This window comes from Pomacea canaliculata, linkage group LG2, assembly GCF_003073045.1.
Source record: "Pomacea canaliculata isolate SZHN2017 linkage group LG2, ASM307304v1, whole genome shotgun sequence".
Lineage (NCBI taxonomy): Eukaryota > Metazoa > Mollusca > Gastropoda > Architaenioglossa > Ampullariidae > Pomacea > Pomacea canaliculata.
Window position 1 is genome coordinate 30,041,504 of NC_037591.1, and position 24,899 is coordinate 30,066,402.

Here is a 24,899-nt window from a genome sequence, read left to right on the forward strand (position 1 = left end):
TACTAACGCTCTTAAAGGAGCATGCTCTTGATATCAGAACGAGGTAAGAGCGAGACATGGACAACATATGAAGGATGGAAGGATGCAAACGGTATTGATGACTGAAAACAAATACTGAAAACACAAAGAGAAGGGGAGATTGGTGTTTTACGCCGAGCCTGCAACTAGGGTGATATCACGGCAAGGCAGCCAGCCTGTAAACACGTGCCACGTGCAGAGACAGAACAGCGTGCCCGAGACGAGATCTGAACCCAGGGCAGCCAAGCCTCAATGTATTGGTGACAGCCACTCACCGTTGCACACCGGACCGCCCACAAAACGCAAAGGAGAGTCGGGTAACAAGACCTGAGAGTTTTGCGAATTTGCAAAGGAAGACGAGTAGCTTACTAATAGACGGAAAAAGGGTAGTGTATGGATTACCATTATGAGAACTGTTGTCAGGAGTCATGCTCACAACACACAGCAAGCTATAGTGATCATCAGTGAACAACTATCCACCCTCAGCTGTAACTAAGCAGAGATTAATATTAAGGGTTCTTTAAAAACGTTAGGAAAAATGTTATACTTTGTGCAGCTAAGTAAACCCATGTTAAACCTGTAAATCAGAGTATGCTAACTTCCTGAGCTTTAAAAAATGACATTATTAAAGCAAGTTAATTTTGTTTGCTTGTTTTTTATTTGACAATTTTTTTATTTTTTTATTTATTTTTTATTTTTTTTGGTGCTGGATTGTTGAAAAGGTCAGATGTAATGAAGCATGGCGGCTCTCTCTGAGAGAGAGAGAGAGTACTAACTGCACGCAGTTTCACCACAACACTGCTGGCTACCACACACTAAGAACACCTGAACAAACAGATAAAGGGTACTGTTAGTTGTACCAACCAAACCTCAGTTCTGCAAGCTTTTCCAAAGAAGTTCGCGCGCACTGGCCGCATTACAGACCGTGCGACTTGTTGAAACAGCGAGGACAGTCATGACCGAGTCCTCGCCAAGTCGTCTGGGTGTTTGCGCAAGGTTAGCGAAACTGTTCATGTGTAAATATTGTGGGGAAGGCATTCTGTTTTGTGTACATTTCGATCATGACACCAGCAGTTTCACAGTGCAGCCAACTGACAATAACGCGCTTGCATATACTCGCATGAAAGCGTGCACGCGCGCTCACACACACACAATAGCCACTATGTTAGTTGTGTGCACTGCCTACCCCACATCCTCCCATCCAAACAAAGAAAAATGTCTAAGTTTAGAATTATTCCTCATAATTGCTGTCTCAGACGGCCTGCTGTGTGGCGGCGGTGGTTTGAGGCTCGGATATTGGTTCTAGGATAAAAGGTTGAATTATATTCTTCTTTGAATAAATTAATGGGTTTGTTTGGAAGTGTGTGGTTTGTATGTGAGTGTAAATGCCAATGTGTACATAAATGTTTGTGTGGATGCATTGTGCATTAACCTTGGTGCTTCTCTCTGTGATTGAGCGTACACATGCAGGTATGACGGAAAAAATGTGTTAGAGAATGAGAGAGGAGAGAGACAAAATCATATGCATATAGCGAGAGAGAAAAACAAATTTATAAGCAAACACATGCAGCAGTTGATTAATTTTTTATTTGTGATCTTTCTTTACTTTTCTTTCTTGACACCTCTATGACTTTAGCTGCATTTCAGGCTGGTTACTTTACTTCTAGAGGACAAGCATCATAAAGTCATCAGTGATAGAGAAGGGACGACATTATTTAAAAACCATTCGACGGAAGAAAGATTTATATAATTACAGAAAAAAAGATTGCTTTCCACTCTACAGTTTTCATGAATACAGCTATGCAGTGTGAAATACATCAGTTATATCGTGAATAAGAACAAACACTGCAAATACTTGTAACATGTAAATGTTATTTGAGCATTACTTGGAGGTACAAGATTTTTCAATACAAATCATATTTAATCTACAACTGTCAATTATAAAGAAAAAAGGCGAAAATTAATGTTTAGAACAAGAGCAAAATGCCTGTAAAGGAACGAAAGTAAGATGAAAAGTTACAATGACATTTTAGTGTCTTTTTCTAAACCCTAATTCGAAAGTGTCTAGACTGAATTTTCAGAAAGAGTTCAAGAGCATCCATAGAAGGCATCAGAGTGACATTATTCTTGCAGGAGGAAATGGTTGCTCTCATGGGAATTGCTGCTGCTGCTGTTGCTGCTGCTGCTGGTGGTTTGCCTCCATGGCAGCGGCGTACATGATGTAGTACTGCTCGAAGCTCTTCACAGACTCCACGTACTCGCTGGCGCGTTCACACAGGGTGGCCACGAGTCCAGAGAACAGCTCCTGTACAAAACAATGTCCAGATATAACTCTGTGTCAAAGGTTAGTTTTCTTTTCCTTGCTTTGTAGATGTTTTGAACTTGTTGGAAACATTATTTTTTGATTTTTCTTTCAATAAATGTATACAAATTATTATTTCTTGACTTAGGTATTATTCAAATGTTTTTAACACATGGTTCGGACACTGTTGTCGCGACTGTCTACTTAGGGTCGAACTTTGAGCTCAGACTTTTGCACACGTTGGACACACAGGACCTCACCTTGAGTGCATTCTCTCGCACGCTCTCTCTCTCTCTTTCTCTCTCTTTCTCTTCTCTTTCTCTCTCTCACACATGAGATCACTAGTGCACAAGCACAATGCATTCATCCCTTGACTGGGACTGGTCGTTGGGGGGAGCACATAGCAGGGAACAAGGTTCACCATTCATGGCTATCGTGGGCGATAGTGAGCAGGTCGCAGTTAGAACAGTTACGCAACTATGGATACGTATTTGAAGACTGCATGCGGGGATAAAACCCCATTGGAGGCTTAGCTGCTGTACCCACGGCTTCCTTACCTTGGCCCGCTGCTGCTGGTCCATCTGGTAGAAACGCTTGGCCTTGGCCTCCATCTGGTCGCGCTCCATGCGGTCCTGGAGATCTTGGTCGCTCGTCACGGTGACGTCAGCAGGAGGACGGGCGGTAGTGGCGGCTTCTCCTCCCTGGCCCATCATGCTGTTATTAAAGCTCTGTCCGCCGCTAAAGCTGCCGTTGAAGCTGGGACCGCCAGGCATGCTGTTGTTAGAGCCGCCGCTCACGGAGCCGTTGAATCCTCCCATGCCACCACTGGAGTTCCCCCAGGAGATTTCGAAGCTGGCGCTCCAGCTGGAGCTAGAGTTGCCGCCCATGCTGCTGTTGGCACCGAATCCAGCACCGTCCTCCCCGAGATCCTTCACACCCATGCTCCAGTCATCCATGCCGTTGGGCACGCCGAAAGACTCACTGAAGAATCTGAGCAAGTATGGTCAGGGTTAGGTGTTAGCCCCAGAATAAAGAACTCGTTGTCAATGACAAGTATATTTTCTTCTAAATGTACTAAGTGGGTGCTGCGTGAACAAACTTTTTTGGAGATCCAGGGGAAAACACCTCGAAATCTCTTCCTTTTTTGTTTTACTTTTTTTCATCACCAATCACCAATCATCGTCTTCTGTTGCTACTACTGTTGCTACTCCTTAAAAGTTTACTTAGGGTTTCTTTCTGTATCTACTAATCCATTTTTAGTCTAAAACTTAGCCAGGTGAGAATGAAAGAGAGGTAAAAACCTGTAGAGAAAACTACATACAAAACTTTCAGATAAACAGAGAGAAGAAACAACAAAAGAACTTGGCAAAATAAGTACTCCGTGGAGACTCACTGATTTTATAACTGGACGAGGAGGAAACAACGGTGGGGTCGCTAATATAAGGATGGAGTCAATATGCAGTGCAAATACCTGTTCAGCATTTCGGAGGTGTCGCTGCACTTGCAGAACGTGAGGAACTGGTAGGTTACTCCGTGCAGCAGCTTCATCTTCTGCTCCTGGAACTGCACGGTGAGGTTGGCCATCTGCCGGATGAGGTTCTGTTTCTGCTGCAGAGCTTCCATTGCCTTACGTCTCTGCTCTTCTTCTTTCTGGGCCTGCAGCTGTTGGGCTTGCTGCAGGACAAGGAATAAGTAGACAAAAATGTTAGAGTGGTCACACAGTGGGCTGATGGACTTTCTGTACTTTTCCTAGTTTTAAATTCATTGGTCTGTGCAACAAAAAGATTCACTGTCATTGTAGCCATATCTGTCTAGCTTGCTTTCTTCACGAAGACGCTCAGAACGAGACATTAATGTTGACAAGTTCCTGAATTTGTTGCATCATCAGGAACGGGTTCGTTTGTCAAATTCAACATATTATTTACATAGTTTTTTCTTCGTACACTTCATAAATAAATAAAATCTGTCTTGCGTAGTAACAAATGTTCTGTACTATGAACAAATACGTTTGATTTCACTCAGTTGTATGTGCACTGGTCTAGACCAGTGGTTCTCAAAGTGTGGTCCGCGGACCACTAGTGGTCCGCGGGCATAAGTCAGGTGGTCCGCGGCTGACATCAAAGTGATGTTTAAATTGATGCATTCCTCGCATTAACATTTTAATTACAAATAACGAGGTATAAGTAGTTTTATGTCAACTTATTACTATATTACTTTTACAAAAGGAAATTTAGTTTTGAATTTTAATGAAACAAATGCTGCAATTTAAATTTGAAATACATAGTACAGAGTGATTTTTAGGCCTTGGTGGTCCGCCATAATTTTTTACTTAGGCCTTGGTGGTCCGCCGTAGCTCTTACTTAAGTAAAGTGGTCCGCGGTCCGAAAAACTTTGAGAACCACTGGTCTAGACCACATGCTTATGTACAGTACAGTTTAGGAGATCGATGCCAGCATCATTTAACTGTTAATAAATACTCTGCTCACCTGCATCATCCTGTACCGTTTAAACTCCTCCATTTCCTCAGCAAGGGCTTCTTTTTTCTTTTCTTCTTCCTCGCGGGCCATCCATTCCTGATGCCTTTTCCATTCCTGGAACTCTCCCCACAGCTGCTCCTGGGTCTTTCAGAGCCTCTCTGGGTCCCTGCCAGCGAGGTGCATCCCACTGCTTTTGCATCCTCCATTGACGGAACTCATCGTCATCATCGTCTGATGCTGGCGGCTGCTGTCCTCGTCCTTGTGACTGCCCTTGTCCTTGCGACTGCCATTGTCCTTGTGGCTGCCCTCGTCCTTGCGACTGCCCTCGTCCTTGTGACTGCCCTTGTCCTTGAGACTGTTTGCGATATTCCTCCCACATCTTTTTCATCTTCCAGTCCTGGAACTCCCTGTACAGACTTCCTTCCTCGTCATCATCGTCTGATTCTGACGGTTGCTGTCCTTGTCCTTGTGGCTGTCCTTGAGTTTGGTTTTGTCCTTGTGGCTGTCCTTGAGGTTGTCCTTGTGGTTGTCCTTGTCCTTGGGGCTGTCCTTGAGATGGGAGGGGCTCTTCGGGCTCAAATTGAACTGTTCCCTCAAATTTCACCTCGCCGGAAAGCATCTTTCTCAGCACTTGTTCTTCCTCCCACTGAAAAATTATCGTCATCGAATGCAAGTAAATATATGTAATATGGCATATTGTGCCTACATATATAGTATTGCACGCATGTCATACACGTGTGTGGCCCTCATGACAACACAAATGTAACCCGTGTGGCCATCTGGCAACCTACCTTTGACATGTCTCTATTATTGTATAATGTGTTACATTATTTACATGTACACATATCGTACATTTTAGAATCAAAAGAGTGCAATGTAATTTTAATCATATAAATGTGTACATATCACATAATATAGATCGCATGTGACGGCTAGATACCTTTTTAAACGCCTCCAGGTCCGACCGACCCCAGTTGCCGCCCAGCACCAGTGGCACCAACAGACACACCACGAAGATCTTCATGCTGCCGAATAAATTATGTCATACTTGAGTCATCAGCTTAGAACAAGTATCTCCACGATAATCTGTGACTAGGAAAAGCCCGCAAAAACTTAGACAGTAGGGAGAATCGAACCACTTAGTGATCTTTGTGTGTAAGAAGTCCGCAGCATTGAGTCACAAGTTAATAAGTCAGGAATCTCACATGCAAAAGCATGAAGATAAATTACAAACAAAAATGCTTATCATAGTGTCGTAGTTAAAGATATCAAGTCTACTCCCCCAGGTTGAATGAAACCATTTCTTAAAACTCTGATAAAAGACAGAAATAATAAATGTTTCCTTCGTTTTGCTTCTAAACCTCAGACTGGTTCCCGTGAACACGAAGCAAGACGAGGCTTACAGAGGGACGCTCTCTCTGAATCAGTAACGGTCTATCCTTACAATCGCAAACCTTATATCTTCACATTTAAGTATGCTTACACATAAACACCTTGCTTGTTTACTTATTAAAGGCCAATGTTCAGATATGAATCATTTATATCGTATACGTTTCGTAGCAAAATGCTGAATTAAAAAAAAAAAAACTATTTTGAGAATTACTCTATAAACGTGTTTCACATTTTAAAAAAAACAACAGTGATTTATTTCTACTGTTAAAATGAGGATTTTCCTTCAGCACTTAAAATTGTGTGTAATATCAAACTACTCTAGGTTAGAAACAATGTAGGGACAAAACTAAATTCTTAACATTCTGCTAAGAAGGCTAAAAACGGATTTCCTTCTTGGCTGTGACAAGTAACATTCACAACAAGAGCATGCAATATTTAAAAAATAAGAAAAAGCTGATAAATTTGTTGAAAACGAGAGTTTTCACCAAGAATAAGAGCACACTGCCTGTTATTTGTACAACTTCCTACGGAAGAAATTCAAAAAAAGCAAGTCACAGCACAGTCCCAGTCCAGGGAAGGAAGAGCCACACCTACTTACTTTGCAAGTTCAAGTCCCAGACCTCTCGTCCGATGCAAGGAGCGAGTTCAGAGGCCTTCATTTATACTCATTCATCTCAAACATATGCAAATTGCTGTCCCTCCCTTCCTTTCTCAACCCTCCCCACTCCTCTCTCTGTGTCTCTGTCTCCGAGCTGCCTTGCGAAATCGCGGGAACATGAGCTGGGAATCTAAGGTCACAAAAATGTCCCCAGTAAAAGCGATCACCATTTCTTTTCAAACAACCCGGGTCAACAAGAGTGGAGAATTCTATCCACTGAATGACACCCCGAAGAAGTCGCTAAGGGAACGGGTAGAAGGGTGTGGCTAAGCGTGCGATGAGGCTGTTCTAAACCTACCCGACGGGTATGATGTGCATACACACACCCCTTTATGTCTAAATATAAACTTTGACTAAGGATCGTGCAAAAGCTATTCCCGAGGCAGGTTATGAACAGCACGCAGACAATCTTGTGGAGCTTAGTGGGACATAGAACAGTTAACCATAAAGCTGTAAAGTTATATTTAAAGAAAAAGTACCGAGAGTACTGATGTCGATAGAAGATTACAGCTCCCCCCAAACTCTGTCCCACCCTCTCTTTCTCCTCTCTCCCTCCAAATGAATACTATCACCTGTAAATGTAACCAAGTTTATAGACCGTTTTCTTGAATTCCGTTTATATTTGAATGGTATCAATGTTAATAAAAGTTAATGGTATCCTGGCCATCCACAACTTATGTAAGATATACAGTAGAACCTCGATTATCTGGTCTTCGATTAACCGTGCATTTGGTTATCCAGGATCGCCTTAAAAAGCTGCTAGACATCACAAGACCGACAATATTTTGCCGCCAAGAATGTCGACTACAGGAATGTACACTCCGTGTGTTACTTATACTGGCCAGGGTTGTTCTTATTGTTTTTTGTTTTTATTGTAGTACAATGTATGTATAGGCCAGTGGCCCAGCATAAATATTCTAGTGTGTGTGTGAGCGAAAAAAGAGTGTGTCTAAAACTGTTTCGTGGAAGGAGGGAAAGAGTAGCAAGAAAAAGAAAGAGAGAGAGAGAGGAGAATGGCGCGGACTTTCTTACATTATGTTGTTATATTTATATTTTATTTATTCTGTTTATGTTCTTATATTTGTTTATGATGATTTTTATATTTATTTTATTTATTGTATTTAGAACTTGTGCATTAAGATGTTGTTAGAAGCAGTTTACTCCTTATACAGCTTGATATTCCAGTCTATTTAGCTAAAACATAATTGACATTTGTGGTCCTCCCACGTGGTTACACGGAGCATGAACGTTAGAAAACTCTTGAATACACTTCAACACTTTCACTCCCTCGTTTTCAAAATCTTTAAAGCTCATGAATGAGAGAGTGAAAGAAAATGAAAGGTGAAAGCTTTACTCTTCCACCTAGCAACAGACTGCTCTATTCGATTCACTTTTAAAAATGTGTTTACTGGGGTGGCACAGTCATTCCTCTATTTGTCTGCTTCGTTCCTTCACTTCACATAGTCACGCACACACAGCAGAGTGAGAGAGAGAAGGAGGAGGGTAGAAAGGGTGAAGACTGCTTTGTTCGAGCTGTCACCGCCTCAAACTTTCGATCTTGGCCGGGGCCTGTAGAAATGCACGGTGATACCTTTGGTGTCTGATCTCGTTGGTGGACAGTTCAGACTCTGATCTCATGCCATTCTTACCGGACACCGTTGACCGCATCTTGTATCCGACATTGTGGTGACTCGAGGTTCCGGTAACCCAGCCAGAGACCAGACGATTCTTCAGTCTGTAGCATCACCAATATTTGTTTAAGTCTTGAAGTGATGTCCTGAATGCAAGGCCCCACTAAAGTGCCAAACTTCTAGACCTTTCATCCCTGATTTCTATTTTTGAGTAAATTATTTTCACCTCTTTGCGGGGTGTGAAACGAGAGGCAAAGTGAGAAACAAAAGATCGGACAAAGGCACACTCACGCACGTGCTAACACACACACAAACACACACTCGTCCGAGAGAGTAGACTGCACGTATTTCTACTTCTTGCGATCCCGTGATGTACTTATGAGTAAATTGTATTTATAACTACCGTATTATCTCAAGTTTACGCATAACAGAATTTTTTAAGTAAATAACATTTGCTGCTCCTTTCTCGAATTCCTCAAGCTGGCTGCTCCTGTTGCTCACGAGGGACTCTATGAAAATAATCTTATTTACCTTTGCGTCGCTCACGATTTCTCTTTGTGCAACCTCATGTGAGTATTAAAGGGTTGAAGAAGTGAGAAGCTGTTACAGTTAGTGACACTGCTTTGGTCCTTTATTGAGCGAGCAATGGGTGTTTTTTTAGAGAGAGTGAGGACAGAAGCTCTTCACGCTTGACATGGAGAGCACGTTGGTACGCGTCTGTGACCTCAAGGCACCCAGCACCCAGAAATCGTGATTATTTAACAAAGATATTATCATTCAACTGAACTGCAAATCAGGGTTGGTACCGTAAGAGGGGAAACAGGGAGTGGAAGGAAAGGAAGGTAATGTTTATCCTTTCGGTCTTGCCAAAGCGTTGTTGGGTGTTTGTCTCTCTATGGTTGTCTGCACGTGGTGTTGAGAAAGACTTGAAGTTTTTATAAGACGGGTGCGATGCCCGATCACCCGATATCACGGTTGCGCCCACTTTGAAAGCTCACCCGGGTAGAGACCGCGACCAACTCTTTGTGCGTGAAACACGTGACTGATCGAGAACAACAAGCAATAGGTGGGAAAGGACTTGTCAGACTTCATCTTGCGAAACCTCTTTCAACCTCGTGGCACGGCTTGACTTCCAACGCACTTTTACAGGGTTCATAGTGCGTGGGTGCAGGGTGGGAAAGGATGAGAGAGGATGCTTCTTGTAATTTTGTGTCTGCTTTTCTGTGCTTCTGATTAAAGTTCTGACTTCTTATTGAAAAATTCTGATACACACTTGACACACATGAACTATTTTTTTGTTTGTTTGCAGTATTCTGAATATTAAAGACTTCAAGAAATTATAATTGTTATTTATAATATATACACCCCTCTTCCCCACATATATATACACAACAAAAACATCTTCATCCATTCATTCACATCTGGCATAGAAAACAAACGACAAAAGTCATTATTGTTTGAAAAGTGTTTTAAATGCATTAAAGTGTAAAGAAACAAAGCCCCAAATCCAGTTTCCGGTAAAAGGGACAGAAAAAGTGCGAATACAAAAGTAGACACCGTTTTGAAATGATGAAATAACTGGTCCCTAAAGCAGACAGAACGCAGTTGGATCACATGGAGGACCTGCAAGATGGTCGGTGAGTTGCCATAACTTTGCAGCAGCTTAAATATTTGTGAATGAACATTCGGGCGCACATAGTAAAAATGTATGAGCAATAAATGTTAATGTATAGAAGTAAATAAACTCCAGGTGACCATGGGGACGAGTAACTACATCGATACACATGCGTGATAACTCCAGGTGACTAAGGGGGTTGAGGGGAGAGAATTCATCAGCGTGAAAATATTAGAGTCTGAATTATATGTGTTACCCACGTCCTCTCAATAATAAATAATTAAAAACAATTGTTTTTGAAATAAACATAAAAGGATGTTGATAATAGCATATACTGGTAATTCTTGAGGCATTTTCCAGATTTTAAAAAGTTGCTATTTAATATAGAAAGTAACAAAGATGCTAAAATTATTGGTGGTCCAGAATCAAGTGTTTATAGAAATAAATAGGATAAATCAGAAATCTTCATTCGAAAACATGGAGTAAGTTATTTGTAGAGTTTCTCAGAGCACCCACACATGCTGTATATGTGTGTGTGGTGGTAGATAGATAATAAATTTAAAAAAGAAAATTAAATGTACCATCAAACCTACCCACACTCACGCACATGAACATGTTTTATTCTCTGGACTTCATTCTCGCGAGATGGTATTTACTGGAAGATTTCAGATGCGGGCCGAAGGAAAACCCAATGTGAATTCTAGACACGAGCTTTGACAAAGCTTCACAATATGAAACACAGAGCGACTACGAAGATCTGAACGATCGTACATCACAATAGCAGGTGAAGGGACAAGGCACTGCACTTTCGTGTTCGTATCATCTATCGCATTATCTCCTGTATTTTCTAGCCTCACCACGCATGCGCCTTCGTCTCCGGAAATACGACCTTAATGCGGCAAAGTGGAGTAACAGAAACAACAACAGCTTGCGAACAACATTTGTCCGAACATTGCCATAATACTTTCCCTTTAATAAAACATTTATGCAGGAGCAGAATATATATATATACAAACAGAAAAGTGTTTAGCTCTGACAGAAGAATTACCGGAAGTAAAAAAGTTCTCTGCTACCGACTGTTCCCTTTCTTGTAGACATTATTATTCTGTCTGTTATCTATATGCACATATCTGTGTATCTACGATGCTAGAGAGTTCTTTCATCAGAAGTGTTGAATGTCTTTGCTAAATACAGAATGCAGCTATTGGCATCCTCTTAAGAAAACATAATACACATTTAATTTTATAAACAGAGCATCTACTAAAATAAGAATTATTCGTATGTTACTTCATTCGTCCTTGGTTTGATTTGTTTGCCGTGTACAACGAATATTGCTGTACTATATTGCTAATTTATATGTTAGCAGTTTGCGTGTATTGTTTTCTTACATCTTCATATTTGAATGTTGTAATGATAATGATAGCAATGACGATAACGTTGACGACGACGACGATGACGATGATGATGGCTTTACTTTGAGTACTGCATATTCTACCAGCTGCGATGTTTGATGTGTGATGACAGTTCTGTTACATTATGGATTATTCTGCTACATTTTGGATGGTTTTTATCTGCGAACTTGGATTAGATTTGATTACATCAGTCGTGTACCGAGAATCTTGGATGATGTCTTTCAAGACTTTGCACACTGTTCACTCTGTACCTCGGGTGTAATTTGCATTTTGGTGCTGTTTGTGTGATTTCCCGCTTCAGGGTGAGGTTTTCGTGTGAATCTTCTTTTGATTTTCCTACTTTGATTAATCTCTCGTTCTAAAATGATTTATATATATATATACGTTGAGGCTAAAAATACAAGAAAGTTTAAATATCCCAACACTAATAAACCACGATAACAACTGGAAGACGGAAGAACAAATACAGGTGGGTTTGCTTCGAACAAACATTTTGATGTCTGCTTGACAAGATGTGCTAAGCTCGTGGATCACATAAAGTGCAAGTTCTACATGTATGGCTATTATCCATGATATGACAGTCAGCTCTCTCTTTCTTTCTCTTAGTCATGTCATCTCTCTTTCCACAGGAAGGTTTTGAACTCTGTGCTTCATGTCTGTCTGTGATCATGAGAAATGTGTTTTGCTCAGGCTGACCCTTAAGGAGCGCTCAGTGGGAAGCAAGAGAAAAGGCCTTAAAATGCTTCACTGTTCAGACTGTACACAGCTGCAAGGGACACGACTCATGTTTTTACAAAGCCAGAAATGGCGATTAAAAAACAAAAAAGAGCAAAAACAAATAAAAGAGAGATTTTTCAGTGTCAGTGATGAAAACTCATGTCAGTGACTGAACAAAAGCAATGAAAAGAAGCTGGTGAGACTTTTGTACAGCTGTAATTGGTTGCCTGGCAACGCCATCTTATACTAAACTATCATGCTAAAAATTCTTAAGAAATGTATGTTTCGGACGATACTGCAGGGATAAACTTTTACAGTTTACACTTCGATAGATCGGCATCACCTGCTACTAAACTTTTATTTTCTGACTATATCCAAACACTTGCTAATAAATATTTGTTTTCTATCATATCCAGTCAACCTGAGTGGACTACATACATGTTTAGAGTTTGAAAGTTTTAATTGTCGAAGGTAAAGGTGAATAGTAATGTTTCAGTGCAAGACTTAAAAAGAAGAATAATCATTTGGTAAAAGGCTGCCAATATTATGAGTAAGTCTTATTTCAAATGGAAACATCACACAATACATTAACAGTAGGGAAAAGATGCTGTAAGGGAAGTAAGCACACGACTACGAAAGGGGGATAATTGAACACGCTTTCGCAAAGTTCTCGGTGTGAAAACGGCAGCAAGACGGATTTCTTGATGATACAAATATTTTGTGTTCCAGTGAGAAGGAAAATGCAGGAGATTTAAATGGAGAACCTTCTTCTACTTGACAGTCGTCGTGATGGCAAGACTTCATGCTTGTATAGGATGAGAAATCCACTTGAATTCCGATTGTCAATGGAAGCTGAGACGCACCCACAGTCAGTTGTGCGTGAACATTCAAAGGACAAGACAGCTTCTTCTGCTCTACAGTCTTGTGTGGTTCTTCAAATCATTCCATGTAAGAAAACCCTAACTGCCGTTTGTTTGATGTCACATTTAACCTACACTGCAGCTGCTTTGCTTTCACAAGTCTATAACATAATGATTTAAAAAAAATCCAAACTCATAATTATAACAGTCATGAATAAGTGTCAAAATATTTGTATGATTCAAATTTTGGTACAGACTTGAATTTTCTACTGTTGCACTCTTGTAGTTTGTTGATACAGCTTCTTTTAGCAACCAGGAACTGTTTTTCTTAGAACATTTTCTTCAGAGCTGTATTTCTGCAAAATTACATAATCTGTCAACGGATTAAATGTCTGAAAATCACAGAGGAGTAAAACATTGTAAAGAGAAACAAGAAAGTCGCCTGCCAGCTGAAATTCGATACACTGGTAAGAAAAGTACACCACCTAACTGCTGACGACAGTCAATGCCGATGCTAACAGGACAGCAACGACAACACCTTTCATTATTAAAACCGGAAGTGGATCTGCCATATTATAAGTTTGATTTTTGGCGGCGCCTTCAGTTGGCCGTCAACAGAATGGATCCCAGCGCTCCAAAGCGAAGACACAGGTTTAACTGAAATAAAAATCTGAAAAGAAGAAACACATGGAGCATGTGGAAACTTGCGGTTGTGCACAAGTGCGTGCAAAGGCAAAAACACAAGGCAGCATTAGTTTGTTTAGAATTTAGATAAACATTTCTTGAACTAGTTCGTCTAACAATGTTAAAGGTCAAGTAACTTTTGATGTATAAACCTAAACTTTTCAGATTTACATGCCAACAACCATCGGTCCTCAATACAGGCTGGACAGACCAAGACTGTACAAGAAAGTTAGAAGAATTTAGACAAAACTTTGGAAAACATCTTCAAATATTCCAGGGAATGAACTGGTTGCCTGTGTCGGGTAGCTCGTGTTGAGCCGTTCCAGGCAAGTTATTTTCTTTGAAACGCAGAGAAAGAAAGAAGGAAATAAGGTATATTGGTAATAATTACTTGGGCTGCGATGGAAACTGTAACTCCACAGAGCCCGGAGTCTGTCAGTGATAGAAAACTTCTTGATGTGAAGTCACCAACGCGTTGTAAGAGGCATATGATGTGTTCACAGTGTGTTCACACAAGCCACATTGTCAAGCAGTGGCAGCGAGCACATGGACCGGCCAAAGCATTCTTCGTCAGTTGCCATGGTACCAAGCAGTGTCTGGATCACCAGGGTTCCTCTTTCTGTCTCTCGCCTCCTCGCCCTTCTCTCTTCTCTCTCTCTCTCTCTCTCACACAAACATTTGTATTCATATTATCAGTTTTCCATTTGAACCAACAAACACACCTATATACTCATATGCTAACACAATCATGCATCGATGACCACATAAGCCCGAAATAAGAGAAGCCTCTGACTATTTTTTTAGTCTTAAAACAATAATATTTCATGTTCGTGTACCCGCCCCATAGTATAGCCTAGCTCAGCAAGTAAGAACTAGCACTGCACTGGTATTTTAGTATTTCTTACAAATTTATGAACTTTTAACCTTTCAACAAAACGGCTCTGCAAAATCGGTGTAGACCGTTCCTATGGTGATGCGAATTTGCCCATTTATTCGTCTTTTTCTATATTTCTGTTACAAGCACTCACTCACACACACACTCAGGCGCTTGCAGCTTTGTGAAGATGAGCAGTGTTCATGGCTCAGACTCCACTCCGTACAACAGAATCTCTCCGCAGCTTTCCTCCCGATGCCGCGAGGGCGCAGCTGGCAAAAACCTGCAGCAAAACGTGGACCGGCCCATGGCTCTGGGTCAGACCTGCCGGAGTTCAGTCCTGTCGCTCTGCTTGGACTTCCAGCACCAGCGGCAGCACTTGGTGCGGGACGACTCGCGCACCAGGTCGTCCAGGCTCATGCACACGGCAGCAGCCAGGAAGAAGAAAGCCCCGCCCCACCCGAGTCCGTACCCAATGCCGTACCTATGGCTGCTGATGTTTCTGTCTATCTCAATGGCGATTGGGAACACCATTAAGGCCACCCCGGTGCTAAGGGCTGCAACAGAAAATACATATAACTATAGTGTAGGTTATCCTTGTTAATTATAAAATATAATTTAAGTTGTACTAAACTAAAACATAATAAAATTAAAGCTAGTTTTTGTATATAAACCATAATTATACTACACTAAAACATAAAGACACAGCTAATTGCATATAAACCATGTGTTACACAATATACTAAAATATAAATAATAGATAATAAAATCAGAGCTATATATAAAAAAAACCATAAAGTAAATTGGATTATGCTAAAATATAAATAATAAAATCCCAGCTAGTTATATATATTTAAAACTATGGTGTAAGTTATACTATACTAAAATATAAATAATATTTATTTTCCCGTGACCTTGCGCTTATTGTTAGACCAAACTTTCTTTACAGCTTTTAATGAAGGCAAAGCTCATCTCCTTTCCATCTCAACCTTATTTAGCCCAGTCCTGTAAGTAGTCAAGCATCGTTCCCTCAGCATGGTTAGCTGCGAAAATACGCTGCATCGCTGGGTATCGAACCGGCTAGCGAGCACACCATTCATGTTCCTACGCACTACTCTATATCCACTGACTGTCCACTTCCCTAGAACTTTCATTCTGTTCTTTTGAGATTCCCATTGGGAAATTCTTTTATTTCTCTTTACTTTAAGGATCTGACTCCTGCTTATAAATGGCTATTCTCGAGCTGTAATAGAAAGATATACGTCGTGCTTCCAGCACGAGAGGTATCCCTCATGTAGGCATGTTTACATGTTTACATGTTTAGATGTTTAGTTTCTGAGGCTCACACCATACCACACGCACCACATATAAGGAAGATCTCCCCAGCAGAATGGAAGTAGTAGATTTTTCTAGGCAGGGGCGTAGTGCAGACGCCGCAGATGGACAGCACCGACGCCAGGACGCCGAAGGAGGCGGCGAAGATCATCAGACCGATGACTGCATTCTGCCAGTCTGTGGAAACACAAACCGAAGAGCATGTACACTACCACTTCAGCAAGCAACGCCTGATATATTTTGCTAATATTTGGGTGAGAGAGGAGGAGGAGGTGTCTTCAGGGTCATTTACAGATTTCCTCAAGGATGTAGCTTTAGAGATACAAATTCGACCGGACGAAGAAATTTAGATAAATAATCTTCTGCATACGGATTCTAACTTGACAAAAATCACCATCAGCATTTGAGATACCGTTTTTTTTATAAGAAGAAAAAATATCATCAAAGACATGTCTTTTTTTTAATAATCTGTCACTTATTTTGGACTCTAATCATCAAGAAAATGAAAATTTCACTGCAGCCTCCAACACCAAATTGATAGGATATAAAACGTGGTACATGAAGGTCAGGTATAAAGAGTTAATACAAAACATTATTATCATCAGAACGGGTCGTGTGTTAAAGAAAAGTTCATATGCAAGAAAACAGGAGATTTGGCATAATAAAAAGGTCACTACAACATCAAAATAGACTGTGAAGTGTTAGGACAAGACATTGTAGTTGTCTCAATATTTGACAGGCACTGAGGTCAACAGCTGCGCATCAAAGTGAAATATTATTACTACAAGAAATGTCAGTATTAATTAACAAAGACGGGTGTACTATTTAAACTTGACAATATGAGCAACTGAAAGTCAAATATTAATTAGAGACTAATTCATGCATCATAATTCCTAAGCGATTCCTTGTCCAGTGGGACATCTCGGCCAGACAACGACTGACTGAAGACGTTACTCGACCAACCGTGTAACGTTTGAGACAATGGAGGCAAATATATTTCACTCTCTCATGCATGTCCTCTACACACACACACACCTCACAAAACTGTTTGTCGGCTACTGCAACACGCAATGCAAATGTTTACAACTTACTGCATGACATCACACCAGCGGTTACTAGCATGCGGCTAACCGTATGACGTAGCGGAAACGTTTATTAGAATCCAGTTTACTTCCTGACACCATTAAAACATTTACTGTCTGACGCTTCACGAAGGTTTAATAACGTGGAGTATATCACCAAACGATGGCTTATAAACATGGGGTTTACAGTGTGACGCCACAAGAGTGCTTATTAACGTGGGGTTTACTTTGTGACGTCACACGAAGGTTTATTAACGTGGGGTTTACTGTATGACGTCACACGAAGGTTTATTAACGTGTGGTTTACTGTATGACGTCACACGAAGGTTTGTTAACGTGGGGTTTACTGTATGACGTCACACGAAGGTTTATTAACGTGGGGTTTACTGTATGACGTCACACGAAGGTTTGTTAACGTAGGGTTTACTGCATGACGTCACACGAAGGTTTATTAACGTGGGGTTTACTGTATGACAGCCATACGTGGGCGTTTCTCTGGACACTTGGAATAAGCTTCCGGGTCTGAGAGATTCTGGTAGCAGGACTGCCACATTCCGCCACTGAAGCCTGCAACACAGGGAGACAACGTGGCGTTACAGAGCATGAAATACAAACATCAGGCTATCAACGGATCATGTTGATAATTAGCATAACAAGCAGAATTGTTGTTTATGTCACAGGTCTCACTCTCTCTCTCTATCTCTCTCTCACTCTCTCACACACACAAACCGAATGAGTATTTAATGTGTGCGACAGGTGCATACAAATAAACAGATACATAAACATAACACTTACGTCAGAAAATCTATAACAAGGCATACAGTTATGCCGACACAATCGAGTACACACATAACACACGCACAAACCGACCTGTTATAACCAACTCCATCTTCGGGTCTGTCTTAAAAAATTTTTTTTCGAAGCAATGGTAAAAGAGATGAAGAAACGTATGAAGGGGACATCATTCATGGGAAGGGCGACAAACGCTTGGCACTGAGAAGCTTTGGAGCCAACATGTCGGTCGATGGCAGCTAGTGGGGGGTGCATGTGAGATGCACGGCGATAGCCCCTGGCTGTGTAATGCGCCATTTGTTTTCACATCTCCATCGTGGCACAGTCCTCAAATGGCAAGACTTCAGCTGTTTTTTTTTTCTTTTGTTGACGTTGGCCTCACTAATAACAAACGCATTGTCCTGACATTTTGCGATCCTATTTTTGACCCGCGTGTGACTTCAGATTGATCGTGGAGCGGAAATACAGAGAGATCGAACAAAGAGTCCTCGTGTTGTGTTGGTGCCACCCAGTGACGCAGGAGCGGTCTTCGTGCCACACTGTCAACAAAACACACAACAAGCAAAGTCTGTGGACTGCAGTTCAGGAATTTAGTCAAGGAAGCAGCTTACCACCACCCCCCAACTCTATCTTTTATAATACTACACATTACTCGCCCAGCGACATAAGATGCATGTCTGGCAGTTCATGGCACACCTTCCTGACAAATGTCGCTATGTCATGTCCTTCACCTTATGTCATGGCTCAGACTGGCAAACTGCTTGCCTTCTTGAATGAGTCCATGTCGGCTTTCTGATTTTCACCCAGAACAACATCTTCCTGGCACAAAATGCTCCCCTCCCATCATGTGCACTGTCGACACCCCTAGTCACCTCACCAACACACACACACACACAAATTATTGTCTACAGTCCTTGCTTCTTACTGTCCCCATGTAAGGTCTCAGACCCTGTCACACATGGGAAAAGCTCTTCCATGGCTTTGGATGTTGGGTGTTGAGAGGCGGAGCAGCCTGCAGTGGCCTGGACATGGTTGCTGGCTCATCGTACCAAGTCTCACTGCCTCCAGCTGTCATCCCCGTGTCCTTCTTTGCGCTAAATACATTAACGTCTTGTAGGAACAGAGTTCTCTCCCCTCGCTTCGACGTATCGACCCAGCGAGCCGTTGGATCCCAGTGACGCTAGTGATGCCAGTGGTGACGGGGGGACCAATTAACACGTCATTCAGGGATCGCCTCCATTTCTGGGCACAATCTTTGGCGCTGGTGACGCTTACGATAGATGCTCCTGTTTTGCAAAGGATGCTGGGATGTGTAGTCGGGCGCCCAGGATTGTGGACGGTGGGATGTCATCATCATAGCTTGGCGTGCGGTTATCCAAGACAAACAGGCCGTCCCGTGGCTCGTATTATTGGCCAAACCATCCTATGGGGGCTGTGCCTCATATCATTTTACATTTTTACTGTTCTCGGTGTATAATTGCGCTTGAAACAAAGTGCAAAGGCTCGTGCCTGTCTTTGCCATTCAGGTCGATGAATTTATTCTTAAATAGGTCATCGACCCGTTGTCGTACTCGTTGACTGTGTAGGTTAACTCTTGAAATGTCAGCTACAGTGTAAATGAATGAAAGACAAGTTTTCTTTACTCTTACTCTATTTCTTAGCCGAAGATTCTTTGACAACTTGTCCGCATTCACGTAATTATACAGGTAGCCTGGCTACCCGGCCTCGCTCCTAATGGTTCCTGCAGCTGACTCCTCCAGCTTCGTTGCTGTTGCTAGTTCGTGACCTATCGCTTCTTTAGAGTTAGTCTCGGTATATTGGTACAACAGGTACAATGGAGACTATAGAGGCACCTGGAAGGTGGCAGCCTGAGGTTCGGGGATGGTAGTTTCACAGCAGAGCAGTGCTCAGTAGCACTCAGAGTTTCAAAGACTCGACATGCTCTGCCCGCCTTTAAAGTAGAAGCTGACAGCTGAGTGGTTACAGCAGTGGACATTCAATACCAGTGTAGCACCACCAATCTTATCCCAGTCGACCCAGCTGTCAGGAATGGGTCTCTGACTCCATGGAGTGTTGTGGAAAAAGTAAAGCAGTGAGAGGGAGGAGAGAAGATGGGCATCCTCCCTCACAGAAAATTCCGGCGCCGAGAAAAGTGGGATCTTGAACACCTCACCCCCCACACGACATAGGTAAGGGGACGACCTTTTTTTGGTTAACTTTTAAGCAAGGGTTAGCAAGACTATCTGCCTCTGACAGAGAGATTATCCTGCTAGTCACCACAAGAATGTCCTGTCACTTCGGGTTGTTTTTTTTTCGCAACCTTCCATAACCTCTCTTTGTCATTTGTGTCTATACGTTGCAGCATTGTTCTACTTTTTTTCGCGGAACTATCTGTAGACGTTGCAGTTGGTGTCTAAATATAGCCGAAGTAGAAGTATAACTTTGGAAAGCACCATTCATTACAATGCAGGGCAAAGAAGTGAACATTTAAAAAATCATTTTATTGGACAAGCCGGCAAATCTGAACGTGCAAGATACGGTTTTCGCTCTCACCACACAGAAAGCCTGCACACCAGCAGAACAGGGTTCTGCCAATCGACCAGAACCTGCGATGATAGCAGACGACAGGGCACCAGCGTGTGCACAATCAAAGATAAACCTTGCAATCAATACATGAGTTCATTCGCACTGCAGCGTTTATATGATGCAGCATCGTCATCACAGTCAGGACTCGACAGCACTCGATGCTCACAGTTACAGGTAAGTAGACAGGTAGCCTGATGGCAATCAATGGACACAAGTAAGCGGCAGTTATCAAACCAAGATCTCGATAGCCGTCTCTATATATAAATATTGTGTGAGAGAGAGAGAAGTACAATACAGTCGTCGGCAATCAGGGTTTGCTAGAAGTTTATTTACACAGGAAACGGAAGTCAGGCTGAGCTAGTATTCATCGTATATAAGTAGGTGAGATTAGTTACACGTGGAGGCACAAGAGTGGGGTCAGGTGGTCCACGTGAGGTCTACCTGTTCAAGGCTAAATCAACAAATCTGTTTGTGTTAGAAAACTCGTGTACCACCCAGTCATAGCACAATCCTGTGAACAGTTCACAAAACACTAGGGAGCTGTAAGCGCGACTATAATACTGACTCACTCATGCACACGCAGGCACGTGCACACACACACACACAGACAATTTCGTACAGGCACGACACACTTTGACAGTTCGTGCAGTTGAAACAGTTTGTATAGACTCGACATACAATGAGACAATTTGTGCAGAAGGACACAGTCAGACAGCTTACACTTACACCACAGTGAAACAATTCGTACAGAAGATAACAGGCAAGGAGGTAATCTTAACAGTTCAATAGTCAATAAATAGAAATAAACTCAGATCTTTTGAACAGCAAAGAGAGAGGAAGAGAGAGAGAAAGAGGAAAATGCAACAAACTGCACAGCTCACCCTTTCCGTCCAGCCAATGGCCGCTCAGAATGGCCGCGAGGGTGAACGTCATGGCCGCCAGTGTCGCGAAGAGGCCGAACAGGCGGAATGGTCGCCAGAGCTTCGCCTCCCGCAGATAATACTCTTCTCCGAATTTGCGCAAGTCCGAGCTGTTCTGGCGAGTCTTGAATTTCAGGAAATTCTTCATCTTTCACTGGAAGGTGCTGGCTCCCACCACTGTGCTCTGCGGACAAGCCTCGTCAGCCATGTGAGTGCACGAGCCAGCGACGTGCTGACGGGGGAGGGGCAGGAAAAAAGGAGGATGGGGGGAGGGGCAAGGGAGAAGATGGAATGTCTGATGGTGGTGGTCGTGGTCAAAATGGCTGGCTTCCGAAAAGGGCCGAGTCTTCAAGCTCTCCAGGCTTCACATCTCTTCTTCTCTCGCCCGCTCCATCATCCTCCAGAACCAGCGTCCATCGGAAACCTTTCGCAATAGTCCGCGGACGACCAGCTCCAACGATAGGCTACCCGACCTTTCCGACCGATGGAGGATGCGCGCGACGCAATCGCACGGAGAGGAGAGGCAATAAGAACACCGCGGCCAGCGCCAGCGAGTTTGTGTGATCAACAAGCCGCCGCGCCGCCGGCTTCTCCTTGTCTACCTCCGTCCTTCCTCTTCTCCTTCCCCCACTCTTCTCTCTCACACACACAGCTCGTGCACCCCGCGCGCCAGCTTGAGCACACGGCATTGATTTTTCTGCGAGTGGTGCTGCGGATTCCAGGCTATAATCAGGTCTCGCCCACGACTGTCCTGGTTCCCGCTATACAATGCGCCACACGTCTCTAGACCTGCCCTAGCGACACAGCAGCAGCAGGCAGCAGCAGTCAGAACAGATCTTCCCGTCCTGATTCTGATTTGCTGAGGACAGAGTTCATCTGGAGATGAACGCAGGACAGCCCAAGGATTAGTATACCATAGTGTACATGTTCCTTAATTAAACAACAACAACAACAACAACAACAACAACAACAACACATTAAAAGAGAAATGTGTTTATTGAGTGAGCTAGAAGTTACTTGTGTAACAGATGGTCTCAGGATCTCGATCGTATCAGCCAGAATGAACCCGGTTAAACGATACTCCTCTTTCAAGTGTGGATATCTGTAGCAGTTAAAAAAAACTGGTCTGGATGTCAGACACTATACAGTAAACACAGATATTCGGATCACAATACAACCATCTGCCATCAAGCTGGGAGCGTGATCAGCAGCCTCTTGCTGTCGGAAGCAGACGGACACACAGCAGCAATGGTCCAGAGAGGACCACAACTGAGGGCAAAGTGTCTTGAGCTTGAACGGTTTCGTCTTGGAGGCTTTGGGCATCTGAGTGTCTAGACGGAACTTTGAGTCAAATTGTTTCTGAAGTCTAATGGTGTGCCCTTTGAGAATTTTCTTGATTACTAAGTTAACACCTTCAGCACTTCTTATTTTCCAAGTTAGGACCATCCACACACCTCTCATGGCATTTTATATTTTACTTTATTTTCTCGAAGCACCCATCAGATATTTTTTGTTAATATTGTTATGCTTTATACATTTGTGCTCTTCTAAAAATATTCAACACACACAACACATCACGTAAATATATACACAAACATGTTATGACCTTCGCGTGATTACATAACAAAGACACCCAAGTTGAAGAAACTATTATTTACCTTGAGTAGGTAAACACACGCCGTTGCACGACTTAAATAATTTTGATAGGTATTTATTTTTCGGCTTTGTATCCGAGAAAGAAAACGTTTGTAGCGCAGAGAATTTATTCCGTGTAACAAGTACCTGAAGTCAAATATTAGCTTTTAATTTTTCTCAGAAACAGATGGAGTTATGTGTGACGATTCCTCATACATTTTATGTGGATTTTTTTTCTTTGAATGTTGTCATTTTCTTTTATTGTTTGTTTGTTTGTTTGTTTGTTTGTTTGTTTGTTTGTTTGTTTGTTGGTTTGTTGGTTTGTTGGTTTGTTGGTTTGTTTGTTTGTTTAAGCAATTTTTTTTAAGTGTGTGTGGAAGACAACATTCTTGGAGCACGTTAGGTAGCTTTCTAAAACACAGAGTAAACAACGATTTATTTATTATTACATGGACAAAAGGAAAAACAACCATATAATGTTTTGTTACAATAAAATAGGTGCTGGTCACATGGAAGATACGGTTCAGAATGGGAAGAATATGCAGAAAAGATGAACAGTTTGCGAGCACGCTATCAAAACGTGAGACCACATCTGTAGTGCGAACAGCAGCTTAACTAAAACATCGATGATAACCACTCTGACATTTTCATCTGTTTGGCTCAATCCATTGCAAGTGTAACCCCATGGCGAATGTATAATTCACACTGTCTCTCTATCTCTGTGTGAAGTAACTTGTTAGAGCTGTCCTCGAATTTTTGCCGGATAAATGTAATCGAATTAAGTTATCTCAGCCACCTTCCACGCCCCAACAAAAATTTAACAGCAGCTGGACAAGACGAATGTAGGGAGTGAACCACAATGTGTCTGAATTAAGACTGTCGTCACTGGAGTTCTCTAACATCACAAAATGGAAGTGTTTTGTGTTCAGGGACTGGGCGCGCGGCTCAGGCGGTGCTTACTCTTTAAATATTTAATTTCAGACCTTAATTCATGTCGATAACCATTTCTTTTCGAGGGGCATTAACCCTCCCGAAAGTTTGCAATGGCTAGGGGTAGATTGTTTCTGAGAGTTTCTGTGACCGTGTTGGGTAACTTAATAGCTGAGCTACTTTAGGTCATAATGGCAGTAGAGATTTTTTGTAATTGTGTTGATTAGCATTATAGCCGAGGTATTTTAAGACATGGATAAATGATTTCTTTGTAACTTTTTCAGAACTTTACAGAAAAAGGGAAAAAAATGTACAAGAATACAATAAAGTATGTTTATCTCACTCAATCACTCCGCGCGCGCGCGCGCGCGTGTGTGTGTGTGAGAGAGAGAGAAATTCTGTAAGAGTGAGTGTGTGGTTTTTTGTTTTTTCCTGTTTGCATTCCTCTCTAATGCACGTACATCCAAGTGTGGATATGAGTCTGTGTTAATATTTATTTTCTTTTTTTATTGTAGGTCTGTTTCCCTTTTTGAAGCCCATTTACAAGTATAGTTAGTAACAATTATAATAAAAGGAACAGGAGATTTTTCAGACACGAATACTTCACGTCATTTGAGGGACATCAACAGCAAGGTCGATGTTGCTGGGTTGCGCACTTGACAACAAGCACAATACTAGAGATCACCGCAGTCCACCGCTACCCACGTGATCTCTCTGTCTCCTGACGACCAACATCACGCTGGTAATACAGCCACGAGTCAGGATCTAAAGATCTACTCCACAGCCAACAATACTGTTGTCGACAGTGATATATATTTTTTTTTTTAAAGTTTGCTTTTCATTTTTTTTTCTAATAACATTTATTCACACAACACATAAAATACAACACTTTAAAAATATAAAACAACACATACTCATAAACTATGTGTTAATATTGATTTTTATACCGTTTCATTGTTTACTGTGTACTTATATACCC

General features: G+C 42.0%; 2 protein-coding genes across 2 annotated transcripts in view; both read right to left on the reverse strand.

Annotated features, from left to right (window-relative positions):
- Window positions 1–1,587: 1,587 nt before the first annotated feature.
- Window positions 1,588–6,861, reverse strand: LOC112557893 (spore wall protein 1-like). The gene is made up of 6 exons (XM_025228025.1): window positions 6,788–6,861; window positions 5,738–5,822; window positions 4,807–5,443; window positions 3,792–3,994; window positions 2,878–3,310; window positions 1,588–2,323 (listed from the first exon to the last, which is right to left on the reverse strand). The coding sequence occupies exons 3-6, from the start codon at window positions 4,885–4,887 to the stop codon at window positions 2,168–2,170; spliced, it is 873 nt and encodes a 290-aa protein (XP_025083810.1). The 5' UTR covers window positions 4,888–5,443; window positions 5,738–5,822; window positions 6,788–6,861; the 3' UTR covers window positions 1,588–2,167.
- Window positions 6,862–9,931: 3,070 nt separating this feature from the next.
- Window positions 9,932–24,899, reverse strand: part of LOC112556636 (hornerin-like) — a 76,583-nt gene continuing 61,615 nt past the window's right edge. Inside the window, exons 4-5 of the mRNA XM_025225816.1 lie at window positions 16,003–16,152; window positions 9,932–15,197 (exon numbers count right to left, since the gene is read on the reverse strand). Of these exons, the coding sequence (XP_025081601.1) occupies window positions 14,959–15,197; window positions 16,003–16,152 (389 nt within the window). The 3' untranslated portion in view covers window positions 9,932–14,958. The remainder of the gene's footprint in view (window positions 15,198–16,002; window positions 16,153–24,899) is intronic.